The sequence below is a fragment of the Engystomops pustulosus genome, chromosome 7 (genome assembly GCF_040894005.1).
Source record: "Engystomops pustulosus chromosome 7, aEngPut4.maternal, whole genome shotgun sequence".
NCBI classification, from domain to species: domain Eukaryota; kingdom Metazoa; phylum Chordata; class Amphibia; order Anura; family Leptodactylidae; genus Engystomops; species Engystomops pustulosus.
This window is the reverse complement of record NC_092417.1, coordinates 56902304-56922187: the sequence shown is the minus strand read 5'-3', so window position 1 is coordinate 56922187 and position 19884 is coordinate 56902304. Positions and strand designations below refer to the sequence as shown.

The window sequence follows — 19884 nt, the reverse complement described above, 5'->3', positions numbered from 1 at the left end:
TATTTCAGCTAAACACATTAAAGCAGAATAATTCACTTTACAGCTGACTCTGGATTTCCAAAACTGTGTATACAGCAACGCGGTAACCAAAGCATTAACACCATGGAGACCATTCCATACACAATGCTAGTTATACAATTGTATCTCGGCTGTCCGCAGCAGGTACACACAGCGCTTATCAGGGAATGGCCGTCTGCCACTTCTCTACACCAAGAAAAGAAGTGCATCTGTAAAGTTTTACAACTCTCCTACACATAGTACTGGGGAGTGGGGGGGATTATATAAGAGTCACAGACAGGACAGAAGTGCAAGCTCTGCACTTATCTACTGCATTGTAAAATGCATGTCACATCTCCAAAGTTTATAAAAGCAAAAGATCTAGCATTAAACAGTGAAATTCTGCTTGCTGAGGAAACCTTATAATACTCTTTTTCTGGGGAATCAGCTGCAGGAGTCTCAAAGTTACTTTGCAAACTTGATTGTCTATTGTGGATAGCAACTCATGGCTGGAGATGCAGAGAAATGCACAGGTAGCAAGTGCACTGTGACTCTTACTTATTAACCTTTTCACACACTCAAATTTTCAGCCCCTGGGAAATACAGGACTTACATTGGGTGTAAAGAGCTTTTTGTTATCCAAGAAAGCCTCACGGAAAACCTTAATAATCAGGTTTAGCTCCCGTAGATATTGTCTTTCTCCGGCTATTTCAGTCCTAACCAGCTCGTAATAGTTAAGTTCACCAGTTGAAGAAGGTTCCTCGTCACAGAGCGCCACTACACCAATGTCATCATCCTGATCAAACATGTCCATTAATACCTGGTGAAAGGGAGAAAAGGAGGTTTAGGCTTTATAATACAAACGTACTGTAGACAATCCCATTAATGCTGCTTTGCTGTAGGTAATCTGTACATTTCAGCCATATAAACTACGAAATTGGAAATATTTATCAATTGATATTATTAGCATATATAAATTGGCCTGCAGGATATATTTACAAAGTCAGGCACTTTACCCTAACTATTAGAGGGACATGTAACCAGAATACACTTTATAAGCTGGCCTTTACAGGCAGTCCCTGGGTTAAGTACAAGATAGGGACTGTAGGTTTGTAATTATGTCAAATTTGTGTGCAAGTCGGTTCTGGTATATTTTATAAATTTACAGCAACTGGAGACACTCAGCCTCCTGTGCAAGACTATGGTGATTTAATCTAACACTATTCCATTTGTATATGCCTCGAATATATAAAGATGAAATGAGTATCAATTTTTTCATAGTGGATTTTGCCATCATGTGGACACGTATTAAAGAGAAATCTGCACATTTCTGGGATATTTTAAATTTTATAAAAAACTTTCAAAAACCCACCAACAATTCATTTTCCTTCAAGTTTAATACCAAATGTATAAATCTGTCAGAAGTCTTAACATAAAAGTGGACAAAACACTCATATCAATGCATATAAAAGGCCAAGCCATTTATTTACTTGGATCTCACCTTATCAGCACACATAGACACTTTGATGTCCTGCTGAGAGATCTCATAGTGTCGGATGTTGAAAACATAGTTGCCTGCTAACTTTAAGATGTCAGCGGAGATGTATTCCAGGACGGCCACAATGTAGAGGGACACATGATAATCTACTTTGTAGCCAAGAACTTCCTGATATAAAAAAGGGAAGACAATCACTCTTCATGCTGTAATATTGATTGTAAAGCTGTCTTATCAATATAATAAAATGCGTATGGCATAATAAAAGACTGCAAAATATTTGATTTGGATTTGTCATATTTGTGGTTGTGTTTCTAGGAAAGCTGGGTGACCTATTTACATATTGTAAGTTGTACCAATATAACCACCACCCAAATAAATCAGGGGCCATCACATTTCAATTTCAATAGAGAGGGATGGTACCACATTCATATTGAAATAAAGAATTGTAATATATCCTGAGCTTGGATAGAGTATATGGTATGTTACCACAAAGTGCCAATATTTATTTATTAAGTCTGGAAAAGCTAGTCTGGAGTGACTGCCCCTGGGAGCTATAACAAGCTTTCCAAGAATCCAATATCTCTAACAAACAAAACAAATCTAAGACAAAAGAAAACCTTACCTTCAGTGAGGGGTGTATTTTATCTACAGGAAGAAGCAGGGGATTCCTTCGCTTCCGCTTTTCTATGGCAGATTGAGCATCGGCAATGGCCCACTTGTCTATGGGATGAGGAAAGGTCTTCTGCACTCGCTCCTACAAAAGATTGCATTTGGGAAAGTGTGAGGAAAGGGACAATGCAATGAACCAACAAGTTGTATCTTGTACGTCTTCTGTGTAATACATATTATTAATGTATTAATTGTACAATTATTACACAGTCTCATTTTAGGTACAAAACTTTTATACGGCACCAATAGAAATGCCTTTAAAAAGTAGCGGCACCCTCCTGCTACAGTCTTTAACCCATCTCCCCATTGAATCAGATGCGGTTTTAGAAAGTGTAGATACTCCATGATAACATCTTAGTGCAAGGAAGAAGGGACTGTGAGGTCCACTGCATGATCTCTCACTAGGTTTTACAGTCCTCCATCCCCGTGCCCAAAAATCTAGGCAAGATAGGTGGACCCTGTGCCATTCTCATGTTGCAGCAAAATGCTAATATACATATACGGAATTTATGCATTCAGGTCACAGATTTGATCAAGAGCTTTATGTCATAGGTTTAGATTTTATGAGTTAATTGGCTCCATTTGAACTCCCTGGCATATTTATTACAGTTTTAGTTTTGACCACTTTCTGAATATTGTCACATTTGCCATGCACCAGACAGACCAGGCAGGCAGAGAGTTTACAGCATAGACCATCAATACGCGCCCCTTTACACTTTTGTGCAGCTTCATATGGGTGGTAGGTGCTATGCCAATCTGACTGGTTGACTAATGCAACACTAAAAAAAAAAAACACAAACTATTCCTAGAAAAGAAATGAAAAGTTATCTATGAATAATAACTAAGAGGAAGCACTTGCCAACGTTCAAACACAAGTCTTTGCTAGCATTCACTAAACTGTGCCAGTCTGATGTATATATATTGGCAGACGCTGCCACCTTACTCCACAAATGTGATTTATACAATGACACCAATTCTCTTGAACTCCATTTAAAGGGATTGTAAAGTTATAAGACCGGTATGAATAGAACAATAATGGCAGAACCATTACTAACCACAGTACAACAAATGATCGCTTAAAGCCCAGAGACTTTCCAAACCAGTCAAGACTTTTAAATGGACCATCTGTGTTTAGAAAGTAAGGATACATTTTTTTCCTAAAAATATTTCCACCTATTGCGGCAGGTTATGTCCTTTATTTTGGCATATCTTCATTAAAGTTAATAGGATAAACTGCAATTGTAGACATTGCCATGAAAAAGTGTCACCAATTCTGGCCTAAATAGCAAATCATTTGTTTGAATGTTATCCATTCCCTGTGGTCACAGTATAAGAATCATATGCGCCTTCTTCTTTACCTCCACATCCTGGACAGTCCTGGGCTGAGCAATGCATAATTTACTAAGAAGCTGAAGGATGAGCTCCTCTATGTAATACAACGAGTCTTCTTTTGCCGAGAGGGTGGGGTGCACTTGTTGCTGGACCTGAGGGGAGAAAATAAATGAATTGTTAGTGCATTCAGGCTTGTATCACTGAGCAAACAACAATACATCTACAATAACTGGATTTCATTATTAGGTTTCCCACCAAAATCTTATCATCAGGACCCTAAAAACTCTTGTGTTTGATGATGAATAATATGGCTTGCTTAATGTTCTGTATGGCAGAAATACCTGGTTAGGTGGCGATACATTCCCTTCTCCGGGGCATCTAGAAAACCAGCAGGACAGTGGGAAGCCACATTAGGAATCCCATATAATCACTGTTCTTTACCAATTTGTAGTTGGAGCTCATAAGCCTTTCAATAGCCCGGAGTACACCTCTATCTGTAACCACAGGAAATTACGCTGCATTTACTCGACGCCTGAGGCTTTGATAATGCTAAAAAAAGGAAATATCCATGAAGGGAGGACTTGATTAACAGGCAAAACCAGTATCTGGGTACAGGGCTGCCAGAACAGGGTGTGTGCACCACACAATGTCAAATCTTACCCATTCAACCAAGACAAAAAAATCCTCTACATTCTTGTACTATAAGGTGAGAATCACTGACTGTAGGACAAGATAAGGAAAGCGCTGGGATTCAGGTGACACCGGCAGGTGATATCATCTAACTTTTCAAGGCTCCTGAACTGCAGCCTCATAGGAATGCCTAAGCCCTTTCAGTAACTCCTGGCATGTAATTATTAAGTATCCATTACACTACTACGTCTCCCATTATTATTAACCTCCCACTACAGTTTTTGTCAAACACTTTCAGAACAGAAAATGCCATAACTTTGGAAAGAAAAGGATGCGTAGCACAAAGCAGGCATCGTTCGGTTTGTTTTCAAAGAGGGAATGACATCTAATAATTTGGTAAAGTCCCTATAGCTTTACAGTTACGCTTACAGTTTACGCTTTACAGTTTACATCCAGCACCGACCACAGGTGTTACCGGTGGGTGATTGCTGCAATATGTAGCAAACACCTACCTTGTATGGAGAGTGCTCAGCCCGTGAGCCCTGTCCATACACCTGCACCCGGCATGTGACGTAGTAGTAAATCACATGTCAGTAAGGGGTTAAAGGAAATCAACCACATGGATTTAGTGGTCTTTACACAAGCATATTAAGCATTGAATGGATTTCGTTTTTGTTCTAAAAATGCAAAATGTGTTTCCATTGAAATACATGAAATCAGTAAAGAGCACCCAATGTTTTGCATGTACACCATGCTCATTTGCATATTTTTAAAAGGTGCTCACCACCAAGAAATAAGCCATTAACAGCTAAATGAAGAATAGATCCCGTTTCAGGTGCACACACCAGCATGTAAGTATACTTGGATTCAAACCACTAAATGCATGTGCTTGATTTCCTTTAAAGGGGTTTAAAGGAAACCTAACACTGCTCGCATGATGAAATCATGCGAGCAAATCACCCGGTAGGCTACTTAATGCTGATGCCGGCACATAGTTTTGTTAGGCTCGGCGAACTTTAGTTTAGCTAAAAAAAACTATTTTCTTACATATTTAAATGAGCCCTCCGGTGACGTCACCAAGCTCTCGGCACCTATCGCCGGCCGGCTGTGCGAGACTTCGTGTCTGTGCATGCGCGATAGGTGCCGAGAGCTTGGCGACGTCACGGCTCTCGGCACCTGAAGGAGGAATAATTAAACATCGGAAGCCACCGCCAGCCCGAAGATGGCGCAGGGTAGCACCGGAGGGCTCATTTAAATATGTAAGAAAATAGTTTTTTTAGCTAAACTAAAGTTCGCCGAGCCTAACAAAACTATGTGCCGGCATCAGCATTAAGTAGCCTACTGGGTGGTCTGCAGTGGCAGGTTTCCTTTAATAGGAATAAAAGAATGAATCCATTAAATCCAAATGTCAATCATATTAACATCTCTAAAATTGACTGTTACAACCCACCCAAATAAAAAAGGTAATAATCCAGAACAATACCCCTGATCTGTTTGGTGTAATAAATAGATTTAAAATCTCCAGACCCGAGAACCTCTCTTCCCACATCACAGCAGATGGGACCTGGTCCTGGATAGCGCTTGTTCCAATTCTGCGAGAGACAAGAATAGTCTGTAACCTGAGCTCCATTTAATGACTGCAGCTCATTTTCCAAGCACTTTGGGGGTATTAATGGATTCTTGTTTGCCTTAGAGAGAACAGCTCTCTCTGATGTCTGGATTGCTGCACATGCAGCTCGGCAAACGTTTGCAGGGTTCATATATTTGTCGAGCTGAAGTCTAGTATTAAAATCTAATCGCCGCACACGGCTTTTATAGAGATCAGACACATACTGTATACTAGGCAAGTTTTCCACGATGCAAAAAAAGTAAACTATGCCTCCAGTGCGGCCTTAAATATATTCACCATTTGCCTTTCAAGAAGCCTGGTGACGTGATGTGGGATAATGGCCAAACCAGAAAATCTTTTCCTAGAGCAGTGATGGCGAACCTTTTAGAGACCGTGTGCCCAAAGTATAACCAAACCCACTTTAAATGCAAAGCACCGATATGGCAATTTAAACAGTAACTGTTGCTACCCGTTTCATCAGGCTTTTAATTGCATCTGTGTCCTGGGGACACCAATGCAGTATAAAGAAAGAGGAGACATTCAGATTATCATTGTAGCTTCCTTCCCTGAACAGGAAGAATTGCGGGGCCCAGAGCAGGAGCCCCAATAATAACGCAGCCTTGTTTCCATCTCCTTGCTCCTCCTGTAGTCCCAGGAAGCTGAGGATGTGTAGCTTTAAAATAGCACATCCTATGTGGCCATGGACTGCAGGAGGAGGTTTCCAGAGTCCTGTCTGAAAACTCTGTGCTGGGGTGATGCCTGGGTGCCCACAGAGAGTACTCCCAGTGCCACCTCCGGCACCTGTGCCATAGGTTCGCCACCACTGTCCTAGAGGAATAGACTCCAAACTAAGGTCCTTTACTTAAAATTTCTTCCAAAAGTGTGCATATAAAATCCACAAGGACAGCAGTCATCACTGCGCAACCCTGGGTTCTCGCTTCTACGGCTTCTTCTTCGGCATCCAGGCAAGGTGTTTATTTATGATATTTTAAGGTTGGATGATTTTTTTGGATCATCTGGGAAGATGCAGCACTAGAAATATTTATAGTTGGTCCCAACTATGGTCATTGCATATCATAGGCACAGTGTAGGGAATTGGTTTGGCCAGGTCAGAGTCCATAGACCTAGGTCAGGACGGGATACATTTACTACATGGAGACTGCTGAAAGGCTTTTTCCTACTAAACAATTAAGGCCCTATTTCAGCAATTTTGCAGACTAAAGCCCGATGTGGTGAAAAATCGTAGAGGTATAACACTTTTGATTGAGGGCTTATTTTTTGCGGGACATGCTGTAATTTACACCAGTACAATCTCTTTTTTTTACATTTTTTGTGAAACAAAATAAGTAAAAATCAAATATTTTTGCCTTTTGTTTATGGCGTTTGTTTATAGCAGATTCAATAAAGATAAAGTTTTATAGTATGGTCAATACAGATGGCACAAAACCATATATGTAGGGATGCTGTCGATTTTCTCTTTTTTCCATTATATGTAATGAGGGCAATTTTTATTTATTATTTTATTGATTTTTATTTAAAAAAAAAAAAAAAAAAAGGAACTTTTTCCCTTTAACTGTCCTACTATGGGACATGAACAAGCAATCATCAGATTGCTTGTTTATTATAATTTGCATAGGCTGACAGAGACTGCAAGATCCTGTGCAACACATGAGACCCCCACAGCTCAAGAGGGGGATCCGACTGGGTCCAAGGTAACTGTCGGACCCCCTTGTTGCTCTGCAAGATGAATGGAAAAGACGGCTGGGCATGTTTGTTCTGCTCTATTCATCTCTATGGAGCTGATGGAGGTTGCTGAGCACAGCGTCCCAGCAGTGGTACACTGCTGGGATCAGCTCAGTGGCAGCTATATGCATCTCTGAGCGGGAAGGTGCAGATTGTGAAGGAATTAAAATTCAGCAGTTAAACACATTAAATCAGGGGTGTTACTTTACCCGCATAAGCTTAGCAACAGCTATACGAGTCTCAGAGTGTGAAGAAAGATCGCGGGAAGGGGTTAAAGAACCCCTAATTGAGCGCCACAGTACAGAATCTCCCTGCACTCACTCATTTTCTCTTGTTATTGGTGGAGCAGCGATCAAGTGCTGTATCGAATTGCAAGGAATTCAAATATTGAATCGTTTTTCCTTTTTAAAAAGATGAAAAGGTATCGAAATTTTAATGCATCGTGCATCTCTAGCTGCATGAGTGTAGAGAGGAGACTGACACGGGCACACACAGGTTGCTGTAGAATTTTTTAATTTCTTTTTTATTTTAAAGGTTGATACAGTGTCTTGCGAAAATATACGCCCTCTTGAACTTTTCTACCTGAAAATTTTTTTTTTTTTTGGTGAAAAATCGACAAGTGGGACACAATTGTGAAGCGTTTAACGAAATTTTTGGATATTTTAAACTTTTGTAAAAAAAATTATAAACTGAAAAGTGGGGCGTGCAATATTATTCGGCCCCTTAAGTTAATTCTATGAAGCGGCACCTATTGCTGCGTTTACAGCTGCAAGTCACTTGGGGTATGCCCATTCTTCCTTGTAAAACAGCTGGAGCTCAGTGAGGTTGGATGGAGAGCGTTAGTGAACAGCAGTTTTCTGCTCTTTCCACAGATTCTCGATTGGATTCAGGTCTGGACTGTGACTTGGCCGTTCTAACTCCTGAATACGTTTCTTTTTGAACCTTCCATTGTAGATTTTGCTTTATATTTGGGATCAGTCTCCCTGTTCCTGTTGAAAAAAAGTCCAAACCATGATGCTGCCACCACCATGTGTGGGGATGGTGTGTTCAGAGTACAGGCAGTCCCCGGGTTACATACAAGATAGGGTCTGTAGGTTTGTTCTTAAGTTGAATTTGTATGTAAGTCGGAACTGTATATTTTATCATTGTAATCCCAGCCAGAACTTTTTTGGTCTCTGTGACAATTGGATTTTTAAAATGTTGGGTTTTCATTAGAACCAGGATTAGCAATAAAGCTTCATTACAGACACCTGTGATAACTGTTATAGCTGATTATTGTAGTCTAGGACTGAAGTACAATAAATTACCAATATCCAGAGGTCCATTTATAACTAGGGGTCGTATGGAAGTCGAGTGTTCTTAAGTAGGGGACCGCCTGTAATGAGCTGTTTTGCTCATCATATCATTTGGCATTGAGGCCAAAAAGTTTGAGTTTGGTTTCACCTGACCAGAGCACCTTCTTCCACATTTTTGGTCTCCTAGGTGGTTTTTAGCAAACTTTAAACAAGACTTTTTTTGGATATCTTTGAGAAATGGCATTCTTCTTGCCACTCTTCCATATAGGCCAGACTTGTGCAGTGTACGACTGATTGTTGTCCTATGGACAGACTCCCACCTCAGCTGTAGATCACAACATTATCACGGACCTGCCTGGTGTGTTCCTTGGTCTTCATGATGCAGAACCCTGAGACCATCACACAGCAGGGGTATTTATATGGAGACTTGATAACACACAGGTGGATTATATTTATCATCAACAGTCATTTAGGACAACACTGGATCATTCTGAGATCCTCACTGAACTTCTGGAGTGAGTTTGCTGCACTGAAAGAAAAGGGGCCGAATATTGCACGCCCCACTTTCCAGTTTAAAATTTTTTACAAAAGTTCCAACCAATAAATATTGTTCCATTTCACATTTGTGTCCCACTAGTTGTTTCTTCACCAAAAAAATTTGGTGAGGACTTGGTGAGGCTGTGTCGCTTTATATGGTTATATTTTGAACACTGTTACTTATCACAGCGATTATGAAATAGTTGTACTTCATTTGAGTTGTAAATTTTGGCTGATAAGTTAAAAGAAATAATGATACATTTTTCGAAAATTTTTCCATTTTCGAAATTCAAAATCATTGTGCTTTCAGGCAGATAGATTTACCACCTAAATAACTTGCCGAATAACATTTCCCATATGTCTACTTTACATTTTCATACTTTTTGAAATGTCTGGATAATTTATTCTGATGTCATGTGGCTTACAAATGGAACATTGGTTTTCCACATTTCAGAACTGACTATTTTGGGGATAACTACAGTTTTGAATGAAATTTTAAATTTTTAACATTTAAAAAACCTCTACATAATCAACCCAATTTTTAAATCTGCGCCCCTCAAACTATCAGAAATAGCTTTTAGGAAGATTGTTAACCCCTTGAGATAAATCAAAATGGAGGTGAAATTTAGAATTTTGTCCGTTATACGTTCATTTAGCCCTACAACTTACACATTTCCAAAAGATAAAAAGAGAAAATTCACCTTACAATTTGTTATGTAATTTCTCCCAAGTACAGAGACCCCCCACATGTGGCAGTGACTTGTGTTATGGGGGCACAGCGAGGCACAGAAGGGAAGGAGCGCCCTGCAGCTGACAGCTGACAGGATTTTAGTTTCCGTTATTGGGGCCATGTGATGGCACTTTTTTTGCGGGATGAAATAATTTTTCCAGTGTTACTATTTTGGGGTTGGTATCACCTATTGTTGAAAATTAATAAACTTTTTTTTGAGGGCAGGAGTAGAAAAGCTTCAATTCTATACTGGATTGTTTCCTCTTTTTTTTTTTTTTGGTGTTCACTGTATAGCCTAATAATCCTGTTATCTTTATTCTATGGGTCGATACGATTATGAGGATACCAGACATGAATATTTTTTCTTACATTTTACTAAATTTGCCTAATAAAACCCTAATGTGGGAAAAATCGATTCCAAGTAGCATAACATTGTTACTTTTTTGGCTACAGAGCTGGTTGATGGCTTGTTTTTTGCGGTACATGTTGTACTTTGCAACAGTATAATTCTGGAGTACATATGTTTTTTTTATCACTTTTATTGTATTTTTTTTTAGCCTTATATGTCTCTTTATATGTTTTGGGGCTTATGGGCATTTTAAGTGATTTATTAATTTATTTTTTATTGAAAAACATTTTTTTTTACTACTTCCACCATGGGACATGAACAAGCAATCATCTGATTGCTTGTTCATGATAATACCCTGCAATACTGATGTAGAGACAAGTTGGAATTATTAACAAAAATACGGCATTTCACAGATATAACAGTGAATTAGAAAATGTGTTATTTTGTTATCCTGAGTATATTTAAGAATCTTATCTTCATGGGAATACCCCTTTAAGAAGACAGTTTCTCAAATTTCAATAAAATAGTGTAATTCTAAAATTCCTTCTAGAAAAGTTGTAGATTTACATTTGATGTACGAGCGAGGCTACAACCCCATACTATATACAGCAAAATTCTAGACACCTGTGAATTATGGGTGAAAGCGCCTTCCGACATCCAATAAAATTTCAGGCAGATTTATTTGGCAGCATAACTGAATTTCATATTAGGTCAAAGAGTTCTTGTGATGGCTTCATCTTTATACGATAATTATGAATAGTACAACTTTAAACTCTGAGGACATAGCCGTGAAGAGAACAGAGAGAGAAGCTTGTTCTCCTAGGAAGGATTTCACACTCCTCATCACCACAAAAGTCAGAAATTCTTGGAAGTGAAGGACATTTCATGGAAAGGAACTCCAAGCTGCGCAACATGAAAACGCATTTCATTCGACATACAAAAAACATTAAAAGGCTCATTCTCCTCTGGACAATCTCCACCTATAACAAGGGTCCCTGGACAAACTGCTGTAGCTCCAAGGTTGCTGGTAGTAGTTCTTCCTTTCAGCGCTCCCCACTGGGGAAATTAAGCATTACACAGCGCACAATCAAATCAATGGGGCAGATTTACTTACCCGGTCCATTCGCGATCCAGCGGCGCATTCTCTGCGCTGGATTCGGGTCCGGCCGGGATTTATTAAGGCAGTTCCTCCGACGCCAACCAGGTGGCGCCGCTGCGCTGAAAAGCATCGGAACGCGCTCAAGTTCACCGGCCTATTCCTAGTGAAGGTAAGTGCAAGCTCCGCGACACATTTTTTGTTTTAAATGCGGCGGTTTTTCCGAATCCGTCGGGTTTACGTTCGGCCATGCCCCCGATTTCCTTTGCATGCACGCTAGCGCCAATGCGCCACAATCCGATCGCGCGCGCCAAAATCCCGGGGCAATTCAGGGGAAATCGGCGCAAATCAGAACTATTTGGGTAACACGTCGGGAAACGCGAATCGGGCCCTTATTAAATGACCCCCATTGAGTTGTCTTTGTGTGAAATAGAACAGGGTGGGTCCTCCAAAGACAGAAAATCTTTGTAAACGCATCCTAAACATTTTCTGGAAAGATGCTCACTTAAAGGCAGAGAATGACTGAAAAGACATTTCATACCCTACCTGAGATTGCTAAGAGTTTAATGGGGTAAAATCTGGTTATAAGTTCCCTTTAAACAGTCATCTGATTGCCCCACTGGCAAAAAGCACATTCCCATAAAATGCTCAAATTAGATTTTGCTATTTTTTTTCTCTAAGTTTCATGTGAATCAATCACTTGAATTTCATAGATGACTAAAGCTATATTTAGAGCAGGGACAAATGACTGCAATAAAACTGCGTAATACAGCTGCAAGGCATAAAAGTATAAATAACTGCGACTGCTTTCCTGTTTCTACCTGATAACCGTAGGCAGAAGTGGTCAGAACAAGGGCAGAGACATCCATGTCTACACAATTTATTGCCCAAATCAGGTCACCATAAACCACAGCCAATCTATGTCCCTGCACCTTCATTTTTTGGGCTTTTTTTCTAGTGATGTGTATATTATTACTGGGTCTAGAAGTAACAGACCTTAGATCTGCAGGTCTATGGTGGTCTCTCCCCCAACACAGAACATCTGACCTATAGTAACAAACCTCCATCCAAAAATGTATAGTGAATGGTACAGGAAGCCTTTCATTCCAATTGGTTTGTACAATGAGATTATAGGAGGCAGATGATGAAATATAATATTCGCACATGTCGCATATTTTGTGTTTATGTATTTAGTGTTGTTGTCTTCTAAAGGGATCAGATTTTACCCCATAAAACTACCAGACCCTCAAATCTCCAGCATCCAAAAAAAAAAAAAAAATCCTCCAAACCCTTTTAAAAAGAGGAATAGTTTAGTCATATGTTACCTGAGATGAGTCTAGTTTAGAAACTGCAGAGGGAGTTTCATCTCAGACGTCCAATCACTTCTATAGCAATTAAAAAACACACTTTGGTGTTATTTTAAAGCTAAGAATCACATCTTACAGATTGCATCAGCTCTTTGAGCTACAAAACCAGAGATACAAGCATTTTAAAAAAAGGCAGAATATGATTTATCACCAGTTAACATTTCTAACTACATATTTAACTGCAATTATCTCAGTTTCTGTAGTGCACAAAGCCACAAGCCGGATTCATATTAAGAAGGTAGTATGTTTCTAGGCACTACAGAACTGAAGATAGATACATGTGAAGTGACTCTCCCCCTGAAGCCGCCAAACTTGACACATCTCTGGCAAAATATAACTCTTCTCTGCTCATTTTTACATGACTTTGAAGGAAAATATTTATTGGTAAACGGGGAAATCTCACATAAAATAGGGAATTCTAGAAAAGAGATTTCATACCTGAACTGACGGGGCTAGTATTTTAATGGTGTAAAAACATGCTTTTAATGAGAATTTGCAAGTTTTTAATGTGAATGTTTAATTTGGCTGCAGTGCAATAATTTCCCTTTGGGATTATTAAATATTTGATCTTTATCTAAACTTTAAAGGAGTTGTACAATTATCTGATCATTGGCAGGACTACTATTGGTACTCCCACAAGTATGAGAACAGATCACCACCAATCACAAGATGGGGGTCCATTCTCATTAACTGAATGAAGCCGCAGGTCAAGATGCACCTTGCCACTCCATTCAATACTATGGGAGCGTCAGAAATTGGGGAGGTTGTAAATTCACCAATAAACTATGGATCGAGCAATACAGTGCCCTAGGGAATCTGCCACTGGAACTACTGGTACTTGGGTAAGTGGTTTCCAGATGGTAGATTTCCTGTAATGATCCATCTTTAATACATTGGTGTTGGACAACCCCTTTAAAATTTAGAGAAAAAAAATGTGTGTCCTAAAGGCGCCACAGACATAAATTTTTCAACAGTAATGGTCCATAGATATCTGGTTGTAGTCACATATTATCATATATTCAGGAAAATATCCAGAAATCTGATCTCCAAGTCTTTACATTATTTGGGTGCTGATATCAGAAGCTTCCAGCCTCGGCCCGGTCATGAACTTGGAGCACTTGGAGGACATCCATATTTCAAGATAAACTCAGACAGAGACCTGGTGTCCTACAATAGTTCTTCAGAAAGTCAGAGAAAAAAAGGAATTTATGACATGTAGGTGAAATGTTCCCTTTCCCATAAAAGTCTCATCATATGGACCCTAAGCGTCATAGCACATCTCTGCAAAACAACCGGATCGGGAAGTCTCACAATTCAAAGGCGGCTTTGTCCTCAAGCCCCCCAAAGGTCACACAACCCGGATAATGAGAACTTATATACTTAGGGATATTGCTGCCCTCCGAATATCACCAGGAAAGGACCCCTATCTTACATGCCTATTAATAACTAGAGACATGTAACCTGCTTAAACTTGTGCTCTATAGCATCTTGAATTTCCCTTAAAGGGGTTTCTTGACACATACTTTAATAGGAGTTAAGTCGCTTCTTGTTCTCATGTAGTCCAGTGTCAAGTCCATATACAGAAATGATAACCGGGGACATCTTCGACCAACAAAGTGGGAAAACCTGCAAGCTGTCGGTAAATCGTCCAAGCATAAAAATGAGGTGATGGAAAGATGATGATCTGCACATCTATGAATAAAGTTCAGGCCAGTCACAATATGGGGAATTCCAGCTGAAAAATTCTACAAATAAAAATTAATGGAATAATGTAAAACAAAGGAATTTTTTTTGCAGCAGCAGCTCACATCTGGCACTTGGCCACCAAAAAATACCAAGGTCATGAGGTGTAAACAAGAAAGCGAAACATGTCTCCCAACTAGTCTATATCCCACAAAAATAGGGAAGAGAAGAAAGTCATCCATTACTTTGTAATGAACCCAAATAGCATAAGAGTCACACCATTCATGAATCAGGAGGCCCAGGATGAACAATGCTATAGCACTACTTTAAATAAAGGAACAAGATACCTTCTCTCTGATCATGAGCATCATTAAAGGGGTTGTCCAACAATTGAAAAACATGGCTGCTTTCTTCCATAACAGGCACCACGGCTGACTATGGTTTGTGATGGTATTGCACTTTAACTACCGCATATAGAAATGAATGCAGTTACCGGCAATATCATGCCCTAGCCATGGTTAGAGTGGAGCTGTGTTTCATCCCAGGGCAGCCACTTTAAAGACTATAATAGGGGGGTGCCTAGTTTCTATGCCAAATAGCCAAAGGCTTAGTGCATGCTGGGTCATGTAGTCCATCTAGTGATCAGCAGAAGTGAATTCTGATACGGTGAACTTGTGCAGCAGATTATAGAAGACTGAACCAGTAATTTTATGGTTTCTATAAATGGACGCCAGCCTTGAAAGCAGCAGACAGAGAATCACTACCATAAATGAACATGCAGGATCCTTGTAAATAACCAGCATCAACAAACCAGCGCTCCTCCACCTGCCAAGAGTCCCGCAGCTCCTCCTGGAGACGTCTCAAGGTTGACTGCCAGAATATACAAATCTGCGGGTGACTGATCAATACATCATCCATCCAGGTCACCTCCGCAAAGGTCTATAACAAAGCTATAGGTTATCGAAACATCATAAACCACCAGTCACACTATAGAAAATGGCAGCATAGGAGCAAAAAAGGGAAGTTTTATGGAAACCTACACTAAGTAACACCAGATTCTAACTGCATTAACACAAGGAAAAATTTTATTTTACATACCTTTAAAGATTGAAGCATCACAAAGACTGACATGGAAAGGGGATTATAAGGAGTGACGGGCACACAGACAGCTCAATTCAATGGAGGGACCTGGGAAACCCAGCTCTGGTTGCTAAATGTGCCAGCAACTTGTCCCTCATCTTTCAGACACACAGGGGGAGATGTATTGCCGGCATATGATAGCGCCACGCCATCACCTCCTCCACCCCTGCGTCCGGCCATATACATCAAGAGGCTTAAGCCCTTTGATTTATGTATGTGGCGGGTTGTGGCGTGGCCACTAGGAAAAAAACTACACCAGGTCCGACCTGGCATAGCTTTGTGTGAAAGAACGTTTCGTGCCCACACCCTCCACCAGCTGCCGTGCCCTCTCCATGCCCACATGGCGTAGTAGCAGTGATACATCTCCCCCACAATCCCAATTCTGTGTATCACGCTTGTATTCACGCTTCCTCTTGAACGATATAGGGATGAGAGGTTTTCCAGCTATGTTGATTAGAGTGAATTCAACTTAAAGTGGTTGTCTGGAGGTTGCAAAATATCAGTGTTTTCTTCCAATAACAGCTCCTGTCCTCACCATGCGTAGTGCACAGTACTGCAACTAAGCACCATTCATTTCTGTACAGCTGTGCTGCAATACCATCAGCAACCATGGTGAGGTGTGGTGCTGCTTTTTTGTAAGAAATAAGCCTTGTTCATCCCCCAGACAACCCCTTTAAATGTGAACTGATCCACAAATTCCCAGGGGATCAGCTGGGCTTTGGACCCTTCTCATACAGAAACTCACGATCTATTCAATTAAAGGAAATCTATTATCACAATCAAGCATGAGAAACCAGGGACACTTACTAATAGATTCAGGCGCAGGGACTGTGGTCTTCTTCTTATATTTTGTTTATTTTAATGATTCTCTCATAAAAACAAACAGAAAATAGTATGACATGATAGTAATGCATAATATTTTGACCATTATATTCCATTGACTGTGGTAATCTTCTTATATTTGTTCAGCATGGCCTCCTTCCTTCTGAAATCAACTTTTAAAATTATGCTAATGAGACAGAAGGACTCCTGGGGGTGTTACCAGTGTCCCACCTTTCGGCAGATTTGAAGGTTGTTACCCTGTGCAAATTAATCTGCTGCGTTGAGATAACATCAGGCAGAAGGAATGGTGAAGTGCTGAGGGAGCAGGGGGAGGGTGAGATGTGCTCCCACACAGTGTGACAGTCTGTGAAGCTACAGCACATATGGCTGTAAGGGAAAGTTGATTTGAGAAGGAAGGGGACCATAGATAACAAATATAAAAAGATTACCACAATCACGGTGCCTGGATCTCTGGTTAAGTGTCCCTGGTTTATCATAATGGTAGATTTCCTTTAAGGGTATTCCTACCACCAAAAATTTCAGAAGGTTCGATGGTCACAAAACCCTGTACACCCAATCACGGGACATCACATGTGACAAAGGAAGTGGAATCCTGGAAAACCCCTTTAAGAATTAGTGTCCAATAATAGATTATATGATAACTTGTCACCAGTGACATGAAATATGAGCCATCCCTCAGTATGGATACGGATGCGCACAATGAACATTTCACCAGCAGGGCCAAGATGCCAACCTCACACCCCAGAACGTTCCACAGGACCACCAGGAATTGGTACAAACAGCGCATTACTAGAATGTGACTCCTCAAGCAGAGGCAGAAGAAAAATGATTCAAGGTCTGCAGAGCGACCTCATGTCTATACCAGGTACAAGTGATAGAGAGGAGCCCCTACCAGTCACATACATGAGTTTATTTCCACAAGACCATCCTGTCCGTAACCATTATAATAAGAACATGCTAGCAGTCAGTGAATGAAAACCTCCGATGTGGAAAGCCTGCACGGATTGGAGCTCTCCTTGTCAAAACCAGAGCAACCAAATGTTTCCATTCAATGACAGCAAGTGCATATAATAAAAGGATGTTTCCGCTCAATTCCTTATATAAAAAGCTGGGACTTGTAGTTCACCTGCAGACTTCTCACACCTTGAAAGTGCTCTCATGTCCATAATGACAGGGCCCGCTGGGATGTGTAGTCCTCCAGTACATCTCACCAACCCATGAATGACAAGATTGTGGAAGTAGTAGAACCACAAGTCTCAGTGTGTCCTGTCACTATTTGGGCCCACAGGTGGCAAGGCATGCTGGTACTTGTGGTCCTGTAGCTCTCTACACACTACAAGCATGTGAGCGCAGCATTGCATGTGTAGAACTACATTTCCCAGCATGCCCCGTCCTTCCATACATGGTGGGACGTGTAGTTCCCATGTGTCATGGATCCCCCTTCCTCTCACCTTCCTCAGGGCAGGCACGAAGAGCCCCCGCCACTTGAGGCCGTTCTCCTCGCTGAAGAAGTCGTAGGTCTGCGGGGAGGGCTGCATGGTCGCCGCCTCATGGGACTCCCCTCAGCCTGTAGCCAGCACAGACCGCGCTCAGTCAGGTCTGGGGTCCCGGCCTGCCCCCATCATGCTGGGCCTCAGGATGCCGCGGCCGCTGCTGCTTGTTGTTGTGATGGGATCCGGCTTCCTCTGGGAGTCTCAGCCCCTGCCGCCCTCCCCCTGGCCCGCAGAGACTGCACGGCGCATGCGCCGGACGGGAGGGAGGAGGCCGGGGCGGAGGGAGCAGAGAGCACGGAGACCGGCCCTGGGCGTAAGAGAGGGGCGGAGCTGGGAGAGGACACCCCGGGGCTGCGGGAGGAGTTACCAGGACTAAGTGTCATGTATGGGCTCCTGCCTATACATACTTTATATAAAACGCTTAGTATGTATGGGCTCCTACCTTCTGGCAGTAGCACGTCCATATATTGTGGTAATGTCAATAGGGAGCGTTTATTCATCACAATCTGCCAAAGGTTTTCACTATTTACTATTACATATACACAAAAAGTGTTTTACACCTTTTTGAGTCAACAGAAATGATAACTATATAGAGGCGGTCCCCGACTTAAGGACACCCAACTTACAGACCACCCTTAGTTACAGACAGACCCTTCTGCCCAATGTGACCTCCGGTGAAGCTCTCTGGATGCTATTACTTTAGTCCCAGACTGCAATCATCAGTTGTACAGTGTCTGTATTGAGGTTTTATTGATAATCCTTGTTCCCATAAAAAAAATTGTCTTGAGCATTAAATATAAAATATGCCTGTTCTGATTATATTCAAATTCAATCGTCACCAGGGACCTCATTTTCACTAGAGACAGTTTGCAGAAGCCCATCATAGCTGCAGTGCAAATATGTTTCTCTGCTTTCTCTAGGCATTTGTGTTACAATATTATTGTGTGTTATAAATCACCTTGCACCCTGACGGAATCCTCTGTGTAGTCGCAGGGGTTGGGCTTTGGTTTGTATCGATTTAAAAGAAAAACAAAAACACATGACTTGTTTGTGCTGCAGACTGCTCAGCTCTCAGCACCCACCTTTGTGCTCCTGTACAGCTCCTCCCTCTCCCACTGATGTCAACTCACCAGGCTTTGAGCTCTGTGAATGAGCAGGAGGGAGGAGCTGTACAGGAGCACAAAGGTGGGGGCCAAGAGCAGAGGAGCCTGCAGCACAGACAAGTAACATGTTGTTTTTTAAAATGCATCCAAACCAAAGCCCAACCCCTAGGACTACACAGAGGATTCTGTCAGGGTGCAAGGTAAGTTATAACACACAATTATATTGTAATGCAAATGCGTAGGAAAGGCAAAAATACATATTTGCTAACTTTTTGTGGTATAGGGTGTACATGAATGTCTTTTAACATGTACATCTTCATCCAGTTCCCTTCATGTAAAATCCATCACTCTCCTACAACATACAGTCCTATGAAAAATCGGCACTCTCCACTATTAAAGGGATTGTCTGGCAGTTGAAAAACATGGCTTCTTTCTTGCAAACAGCACTGCACCTGGCCATGGTTTGGGCTGTTAGTTTAGCTCAGCTGTATAGATATTAATGGAGCTGAGCTACAATACCATGGATTATCATGGTCAAGTGTGGTGCTGGTAATTGAAGGCAGCAGCCATGTTTTTCAAATCATAGACAACCCCTTTAACCCACAAACATCCAATGCAAAAAGAAGACAAAATCTCCTCTGACTTCACCCTCCCCACGTCAAAGTACAGTCTTCTGTAAAAGGCATCACTCCGGAGTCCATTCAAAATACACTCCTCAAAGATATTTATTACTATTACAAACATACATTATATGGAAAAACACCTTTCCA

General features: G+C 41.1%; 1 protein-coding gene across 1 annotated transcript in view; it reads right to left on the bottom strand.

Moving 5' to 3' along the window:
• The window catches only part of SOS2 (SOS Ras/Rho guanine nucleotide exchange factor 2), a 39042-nt gene extending 20717 nt beyond the window's left edge, over nucleotides 1–18325 (bottom strand). The window contains exons 1-5 of the mRNA XM_072116026.1: nucleotides 17970–18325; nucleotides 3523–3648; nucleotides 2118–2249; nucleotides 1499–1663; nucleotides 611–817 (exon numbers count right to left, since the gene is read on the bottom strand). Of these exons, the coding sequence (XP_071972127.1) occupies nucleotides 611–817; nucleotides 1499–1663; nucleotides 2118–2249; nucleotides 3523–3648; nucleotides 17970–18056 (717 nt within the window). The 5' untranslated portion in view covers nucleotides 18057–18325. The remainder of the gene's footprint in view (nucleotides 1–610; nucleotides 818–1498; nucleotides 1664–2117; nucleotides 2250–3522; nucleotides 3649–17969) is intronic.
• Between the last annotated feature and the right edge of the window lie 1559 nt (nucleotides 18326–19884).